The sequence below is a fragment of the Populus euphratica genome, unplaced genomic scaffold, assembly GCF_000495115.2.
Source record: "Populus euphratica unplaced genomic scaffold, PopEup_1.0 scaffold2750.1, whole genome shotgun sequence".
NCBI classification, from domain to species: domain Eukaryota; kingdom Viridiplantae; phylum Streptophyta; class Magnoliopsida; order Malpighiales; family Salicaceae; genus Populus; species Populus euphratica.
Window position 1 is genome coordinate 1 of NW_011502606.1, and position 9,475 is coordinate 9,475.

Below are 9,475 nucleotides of genomic sequence, written 5' to 3' on the forward strand. Positions count from 1 at the left end.
CCAGATGGTCTGCCACATCACATCTGAATAGTGTTAACATTTGTCTCTGGAACAACATTCCTCTTCGAGCGTATCAACCACGCTCAGTCCGGAATGATTCCTCAAGCCTCACATCAAGGCTTACAACACCCCCTCAAACGGATATTTCAAGTGCGATAGTCATTATCTGAGTATCTTAATATGATCACAAGCTCACCACTCTTCCAAGAGTCTACTCATCCAGGAGTTGCGCCTGCCCTCTGTTCCACCCTAGGAACCACGTCTTACTTCTCCATGAGTCTCTCACTCTTAGTCTCAAGAGTCTAGGTAGCTTTCCACCTTTAACTATGGGAGCAGCCCATAAAAGGTTGATCCATATCTGTCTTCATACTCTGAGTATTATAATGCCATTACCGAGCTCACCACCTTGACAAGAGTCAACTTGTTCCCGGAACCTGCGCATGCCCTCTGCTCCTTCATAGCAGTCGCGTCTTAATGCTCCACAAGTCATCCACTTATTGTCCAAGGCAAATGTCTTCTAGCTCATTGATCTTTAGCATGGGGGCAATATCCATGAAAGTCAATCCTGCATTTGTCTCCATACTCATCATAACCCTTTCATTTGCTATCCATCTGTCCACTCATACCTAGCCATCACATTGGCTCTGGGGCATTCTGAATTGGGCTCCTTCCACAGCCCTCACACCTTCTCCTGAGGTGTCTCCGCTCGTCGTCATGCGGCGGTCTGAACTTGGACTTATATAACGGTCCTCACACCTTCTCCTGAGGTGTCTCCGCCTATTGTCATGAGACGGTCCAAACTTGGACTCATATCACGGTCCTCACACCTTCTCCTGAGGTGTCTCTGCCTGTCTTCATGAGACGGTCTGAAATTGGACTCATATCATGGCCCATACACCTTCTGTCTGAGGTGTCTTTGTTCGTCATAAAGCAGTCACATCCTCCTTCATCGGGGATGTCTCCAGTGACTAAGATTCTCTATCACCATGTGGACTTGGGAGAGTTCATTGCCACTGATCACATAGAAAGAGAAAGTTGCGGTATACTCCTCGCAATCCTCCACCTCGATTTCTATGTTTGGAGCTTCTATGTCTTTCATCATTACACTTGACAGCTCCACCTACACCAACTCTCTTTGGTGTCTTCGCCTTTCATCATAGGCGGTCGCCTTTTATCACAGGCGTTTGCACCCCCTCAATTAAGTGCATCTGCAACAGCTCATCTTTCCATCCTTGCATGCATTGAAAGGTCCTTGCTTGTTGCCTTTATCAAGAGCACAAGAGACTTCTTGTTGTACAACTTTTTCATACAGTCTCTGCTCTAAGCTTCATCTGGGAAATCTTCTTTTCCTTGCACCTGTTGTCTCATTACAGTACCTCGTTGGATCCTCCAGGTACTCCTACACAATCTTCGTGTGCTCTCGTGCAATTTTGGTTCTCCAGATTTCTCCCTATTCCTTGCTTATGTTTGACAGCAGCTCATCCTGTCACAACATCTATCCAAGTTTAAATAGGGTGCCAATCTTTATCCCTTTGCTGTATTTCTCTTCCATTATCAGGGTCTTCATCAATTCTCCCCTCGAGAAATTATAGTCACCGAATCTAACTTCCTTGGAGAAATCACCACTCCATCAAATCCTTGATCATACGAAACCCAACTGTTCCTTTGTGCCGTCATCCTGCTAGTCTTCAACAGTTTCATAATAAACTGTCACATATACGAAAATAGTACCGTATGGATAATCCTTCCACTAAGCAAGTTCCCAGGAAAGATTGGAGGGGTCACAACGGTCCCGCTTAAAACCCAATCTCCTAGCCAGAACTTCTTAGGCCATATCTATCCATCGTACTGTCTTTTCGTATATACAACCATTTGCTAGCTTTGTTGCGGCTTTCCTTTACAAGTGATCTGGGGTATCCTGGTTTTATACCTGATTTCTCAATATCTGGTGAGACTACCAGTGCTCAGATTCGTCAAGATTGGTCTTCATCAAATTTCACTCTCCACCTCAAATTGTCCACATGATCGGGTGTTTAGAGTGTCCCAATTTTACCTTCCCTCAAGGCAATTAAAATTCCCCACATAATAGTTCACCACATGTAATTGGACAAACATGTGTGATTTCTTCTTCTCCAGCTCCATCGACCACCATGATGACCATCATATGCCTCCTGATCGGGTAATCTCTCTTTAATAATTCATGACTGCCATTTCTGATCTCAATCTCAACGATCGGACCGTACCATTGCATCCGGAACGATCAAATTAGCTGGAAACAAGTCTGAAATCGTCCAAATCGCACTTCAGACGGCTAAGATTTGATCAAAACAATTTTGGCCTGATAAACGGCCCAGATTCAATCTCAGAACCGGTTGCACATAGACTCCGCCACACAGGATCAAAATCCAGGGAGCTGACGTGGCTGTAATGACGTGTCATCCACGTAGGACATATAGGTCAACCAAATCTGACGTGGCAGTTTGACTGGTCAGAGTGCTGATGTGTCAGGTGACGTGTCTGATAACTGTACAGAACTGCTGACGTGGCAGTTTGACTGGTCAGAGTGCTGATATGTCAGGTGACGTGTCTGATGACTGTGCAGAACTGCTGACGTGGCTGATGACGTGGACAGTCCCCCCGCCGGCGCGTGCGACGGTTTCCGACGCGGTTTTCCCCAGTGGCTTCGTCTCTTCCTCCTCTACACAGTGGTATGGTCAAAATATAATTTTGACAACTTTCATTTTTGAGCAAAATCAAACACCACTTTAAACCGAAGGCTCTGATACCAATTGTTGGGAATTTCGATCGGTGATGTTCTGATACTTGCTCATAGGAGAGCCAAGCACACTGACACAATATTTAACGTGGTTCGGCAAAACCGCCTACATCCACGGGAGAAGTCAATATATTTAGAGATAGAGAAAGAATACAAAACAAATACATGGAGGAGGAGGATTACACCCTCTCATACTCAATTCTCAACTCTCTTTGCTGCACTTGCAGCTGCTGCAATGGCAGCAAGGCTGCTGCCATTGCAGCTCTCTCTTCCTCTCTACTCTCTTCACATTTTCATAATACTCTTTACTCATTTTGCTCTCTTGCATATGCCTCTATTTATAGGCATTCATGGAGGCTTTTCTTCAACAAAGATGGCTGCCAACTCCAACTCTTCTTCAACAATGGTGGCTGCCAACCTTTGACATCTTGGATGAGTGCACATGGTTGGTGCAATAGCAAATGGTTGTTGCACATTAATGGCAACCAACCTAACAAGGTTTAGATAGCAGAGCAGCTGCAATTGTCATGCGCGCGGTGAAGAATGTGGTTACCACAGGAAGAACAACAGTTTGCACCATTCATCAGCCGAGCATTGACGTCTTTGAGGCTTTTGATGAGGTAGCACACGTAATGCTTTCTTTACTGGCATTATGAGTAACCTACTAATATTTTTTTGGATCCACGTGTACACTCAGTGGAACCAAGATTTGGAGAGGAGCCAGCCCAATCTATCTGATATGAACAGGATTCATACCCTTCTCAGTTTTATTATATCGTTGAATGACTAAGGGAGATGTTTATTCATGCAGTTGATTCTAATGAAAAGGGGAGGAATGATTATGTATTCAGGAATGCTCGGTCACCATTCATGTAAGCTTATCGAGTATTTCGAGGTATGGTCACCAGTACAAGCACTGAACTTCTTTATAAGCAAATGAAACCCTAGTTGTAATTAACAACCATCATTTTATCAACAATTTTTCTTATCAATAATTTTTCTTACCCTTACTATTAGACTTGTCAGGCATCGTCCTGAGTGTGAAGTCGATACCGATAACTTATTTACATGTCTTCACTACTGGACAGGGTATTTCAGGTGTGCCAAAGATCAAAGATAACTACAATCCAGCAACATGGATGTTGGAGGTTACTTCTGCATCGATGGAATCAGAACTTGACTTAGATTTCGCAAAACTTTATAAGGAGTCTCCTCTGTACCAGTAAGTATATATTTCATATCCATTTCCAGCAAAGCAAAACTTCATGGAAATGTTTGATAGCACAACTTGTTTCCCGGATTTTTTTCACATGATATGCACACTTCGTGAAGGTAGAAGGATTATAAAATAATCAGAACTTGACTTGCATTCTCTGTATTAATCATAAACTTCATTTTACTCTTTGATCATAGGGAGACGACTGAGATGGTCCAACAGTTGAATAAACCTCCTCCAGGTTCAAGAGACCTGCAGTTTTCCACTCCTTTTCCACAGAGTAGATGGGAGCAGTTTACAGCATGCTTATGGAAGCAACACTTGTCCTACTGGAGAAGTCCTGAGTACAACTTGTCACGATTCATCGTCATGATCGTTGCATCGCTGTTGTTTGGAATAGTCTTTTGGCAGAAGGGAAAGGAAATGTTAGCTCATCTATCACTTCAACTTAAATCAGAAAAGCAGCATCAATTTCTTAAGAACTGATGAAATGCCTTTCCTTTGTTCTTGTAGAAACAACGAGCAAGACTTGATCAACATACTTGGATCAATGTACACTGCTGTAATATTCCTGGGCTTAAACAACTGTTCAACGGTTGTACCATACGTGGCAACAGAGCGGACCGTATTGTACCGTGAGAAATTTGCAGCAATGTATTCCCCATGGGCTTATTCATTAGCACAGGTTCAACATCAGCACGAAAGAGTCATTTACTTTTCATAGCAACAAGTTCCTCCTTTTACTTTTATAATTTTCCACAAATGATAATACAAGTAATCCTTCTGAATACTGCAGGTGACTATCGAAATACCTTACGTTCTATTGCAAGCATTTTTGTATGTAGCCATCACATATCCAACAATTGGGTACTACTGGTCAGCCTCCAAAGTCTTTTGGTACTTCTATGTAACCTTCTGCACATTTCTCTACTTTGTTTTTCTCGGAATGCTGCTAGTTTCAATGACACCAAGCGTCGAAGTAGCTTCCATATTGGCTACCGCAGTCTACACCATATTAAATCTATTCTCAGGCTTCCTTCTGCCGGGAAAGGTAACCCCTGTAGTTCTAGGCTGCAATTAAATATGAGTTGGGCGTGCTTCTTACCTATGCTATTTTATGTACAGAAAATTCCCAAGTGGTGGATTTGGTGCTATTACCTCTGCCCCACATCATGGTCCCTAAATGGTTTTCTCACATCACAGTATGGAGACATTGACAAGGAGATCTCCGTATTTGGGGAGCTCAAGACAGTAAGTTCCTTTCTACAAGATTATTATGGCTTTCGATATGATCACTTGGGCATTGTGGCTGCTGTTCTCGCTGCGTTCCCAGTTGCTTTCGCTTTTCTATTCGCATATTGCATAGGGAAATCAAATTTTCAGAGACGATGAAGGAAGATCCATACAATCATTTTGAATTTCAAATATTTTCATGTACAATAAAAGATCAAGCCATTATGGGTCGTGCCACGCTAGCTCTCGTGCTAGAAAACCTTAGCCCAGTCTCGACACTATTTATTGATGTGTCTGTCGGCTTGTGCTGTGCTTGGGTTGGTCCGACATAGCAATCATCATTATCATTATTCCATTAAAGAAATTACATAATATATTTAAGCAGCAGAGAAGAGCACTCTTGTAACAAGAGAAGATCTTGAACCATGGTATGTATTTGGCAAGAAAGTGAATTGCACCCACTAGTTAATTAATTCATTAACAAAAAATAAAAGAGGAGATGAATTCTCCTTCCAAAGCTTTTGTCATGATCCGAATCTGAAATCCATAACCAGCAAAACAAAAATGGTGCTAGCTGGATACCACATCTCTGCTAAATTTCAAAGCAAATATATTAAAAAAACAAATTATTTAAAAATATATAACATTTTATAATATTTTAAAATATTATATTATTTAAAATTAATAAAACCAAATAATAATTCAAAACTTCTCATCAATAATTAAAATAAAAATAATAATTTATAATACTTATTATATTATTAAAATCTAAACTTAATTAAAACATGTAGGTATAAAAGTTATGTTATATATAAAGGGTTGCTAGTCTAGTAAAAAAATAGATTAAATAATTTTTTTATCTTTTATCCATTAAAAAAACTCAAAATTTTGGTATAAATTAGAAAACTCTTTATTCTTGAATACACTTAATTAATCATGACAGAAAGTATATATTCTATTAATTTTCCGTTACGATGCTTGACATATTAAAACTATCTTTCATATGATGCAAAGATTCATGTTGATGAAGTGATGGAATGCGTCATAGATTCTCGTTGCTGCTGCAGCAAGCCGTCATAGCCATTAATTGTTCGCGCTGTTTAAAGAAATAAAACATGAGTTGAAGTTTTAACACTTACTCCTTTACATGCTCGCTGGGCTGCAGTTGAACTTTGTTTATATAATTACGCAGATGGGAAGGCTCAATATCATTTGTAAAGCTATAAAGGACAAGGTGAAAACATCAGATTTTATTAAACACAAGACAACAAGTTCCACGCATGCAGCTACTATTATTATAAGCATATGAACAAGCATCCAAAATAATGTCGTTGACTTTCTTTATATATATATATATATATATATATATATATATATATGGGATGTAAGCATTTTTATTTATTTATCTCATATTACAGTATTAAAACTGAAATAACTTTAATACCAAGATCGGTTCAAGAACAAGGCATGTTCATTGGTCAGAAGAGACGTCAAGATCTGTAATAACTTACGGCGCTGTGATTTCATATTATTTTGTAATGATTTAACTCTGATATCTAATAGAAAGACAAAAAGGTATTGTGCCGCAGAGGAGAAATTCCTTGCTTGTCATCTGCTTATGGATTTGGTATAAGATCACGCCATATGATTGACTAGTGCTAGAGTAATAAAATAGTAGCGACTCCCGGACATTGTATATAGTTACACAATTAACTATTTTACTGCCTCTCGGTCGCCTTGAATTGAATAATATTTTTTTAAAAAAGATTATATATATATATATATGTATATATATATATATATGTATAAAATGTGTTTACAGTAAAAACTCTAATTATAAATCAAAAAATTTATATAAACTTTTAATTAAATAAATCAAGAACTTTTTATGTCTATAAATACAAAAAAAAGTGTTTGATGTATCTATTCTACTCGTCTAGTTTTAGATCTAATAATTTTTTTCTAACACAAATAAATTAATATAATGGTGTTATTAACTTGATTGTTGACAACAAGTACAAAATATAATTATGAATAGAAAAGTTAATACTTATGTATAATAAATATATAATGAAGATGATATACATCAATAAAGATATATAAAATCTCAAGTTCATTTTTAACATGGTAGTAAAATGGGATATGATTGCAATTGCTATATTAAAACACTATTTTCTTAGTCTTTGTATAATATATACTTTTTTAAAAATTATAAAGCAAAAAAATTACAAAAGAATGATGATAAGAACAAAAACAATGATATAAATATGTTAAGTATAGAGTGATAAATATTTCAAGTGTAGAGAATAAAAAATAATATTTTTTCCAAAAAAATATGTAAAGAAAAAAAGAAAAACTAAGAAAATATTTTTAAAAAATGGTAATAAATAGACTAAGTGTAAAATGATAAAAATATCAAGTATAAAGACAAAAAAATAAGAAAAACTTGTTTTCTAAATTATTAAAAAAAGATGAAAATAATAGTTTTTTTGCCACCATAGTGAAAAAATTAAAAAAAAATTCAATTATGTCATTTCTACAGTGTTTTTTAAACTTTAAAAAACTAAAAATTATAATTTTGCCACCGCTACAATAAAAATATTGGAGAAGATTTCAATTTTTCCATTTCTACAATGAAATGCTGTTTTCTTTTAGAATATTTACTAGTTATATGACCTGCATGATGCCATAGGTTAATTTTTTATATAAAAAAACAAAATAAAAAAACTAAAATCTAAAAGTATTAAATCTTTAAGTAAGACTATATCCAAGAGTCTTGAGTTTAATTGCAATACCTGATTCAAAAATAATATTAATAATAATATTAAACTTGTGTGATATAAGTTTAAGTGAGTTTGACTACAACACTAAACCGAGTAGCCTTGGATGTGAGTTTGGCTAAAAAATTTGAATTAACTTTGGTTAATCCTTCAAATAAGGTTAACCCGTCAAACTTGGAATTCGCGTCATGAATGTTTGATAACAAAATAGAAAAAAAATTGACGGGTTAACTGGGTTAAACCATCAAATCAGGTTAACTCGTCAAACCATGGATATGTATCATGAAAATCTAATAATTAAATAGAAAGAAATATAACATTAATAAACCAAACTAAACAAAAATAATTAATTAAAAAAGAATTGGGTTAACTCGTCAAAAAATTTAACATTAACAAACTAAATTAAAAAAATTATTAAAAAAAACTCAAAGTAAAAAGCAAAAAAAATAAAAAACCTATAAAGGCATAAAAAACAAAAAAAATAAGAATAAAAAAAAGATAGCTTAAAATATTTAGTTTATGTTATTATTATTATATTATATAAATATAGGCATGGGGAAAGCTACATTGCTTTCCTCACGTGTTTTAAAGTATTGATCAATAACGTAATGACCTTAGAACATCATCTAACCAAGTAGAACATAATAAATTTAATAAAAATATATTTTACAAGAGAAATTTATTTTAATGTAGCACTATAAAAAAATTATTTTGGATTATAATAATGAATTAATTTTTTACTTTTCATCAAATCAATCAGGAAAACCAAGCTTAGGGGTAAACTTATTTTTTCTCTGTAATCTATTTGTCATTTTTGTTTTTCTTATTTTTATTAAGGGTATATAGGCTATAAAAAAAGGGAGGATATCCTTCATTGATTTTGGTTTAATTTTCTAAATTTCATATCATATATCTATTATTAAAATTATTTTATAAAAGATAATTGTATTTTGTTTCAAACAATATTCATTTAAGTATTAAAGAATCCTTAAATATATAAAAGGGAGCTTTTTGCAAGTACAATATAAGTTTCACCTACCACCTTAACTAGGAAGAACGATTTGAATCATTAAAACTAAAAGATTAACCTATTATAGAAAAAATCAGCTTGGCCCTTAAGTCTATTCGATTCATACAAGCTTCGTTAACACTTATAAAACATCACATTATTTCACTTCATAGACAAGTAAAAAAACCACCCCATATAATTTAGAAGTGAGTGAAACACAACTAATTGATTGGTGAAGTGGAATAAGACCATGGAGTCGGGCTCTTCTTTAGTGAGGTTCTTTCTATAGAGCGAGTCAATAGAGTTAAGCTCTTTTTCTAGGACGAGTTCAAAAAATTACTGCATCCAGGCATGTTGAATGAGACATTTTGAGGGGTTTTATGGGCATACTAAATTTGAGTTTATCGACTATCATTCTAACATTACAATTACAAGGCTACTTTATATATATATATTTATAT

At 35.5% G+C, this 9,475-nt stretch overlaps 1 protein-coding gene across 1 annotated transcript; it reads left to right on the top strand.

Annotated features, from left to right (window-relative positions):
* Window positions 1–3,259: 3,259 nt before the first annotated feature.
* On the top strand, window positions 3,260–5,698 carry LOC105119331 (pleiotropic drug resistance protein 3-like). Its single transcript, XM_011017458.1, has 7 exons — window positions 3,260–3,396; window positions 3,588–3,671; window positions 3,865–3,998; window positions 4,190–4,417; window positions 4,506–4,677; window positions 4,789–5,043; window positions 5,118–5,698. Exons 1-7 carry the CDS (start codon window positions 3,304–3,306, stop codon window positions 5,382–5,384), a joined length of 1,233 nt encoding a protein of 410 aa, XP_011015760.1. The 5' UTR covers window positions 3,260–3,303; the 3' UTR covers window positions 5,385–5,698.
* Window positions 5,699–9,475: the final 3,777 nt, after the last annotated feature.

Excerpts from the sequence above, each read along its gene's own strand:
- LOC105119331 (XM_011017458.1), top strand. The coding sequence starts at position 3,304 with ATGCGCGCGGTGAAGAATGTGGTTACCACAGGAAGAACAACAGTTTGC. Across the intron at positions 3,999-4,189 it reads AAGGAGTCTCCTCTGTACCA|GGAGACGACTGAGATGGTCC; the intron begins GTAAGTATATAT and ends CTTTGATCATAG. Across the intron at positions 5,044-5,117 it reads GCTTCCTTCTGCCGGGAAAG|AAAATTCCCAAGTGGTGGAT; the intron begins GTAACCCCTGTA and ends TTTTATGTACAG.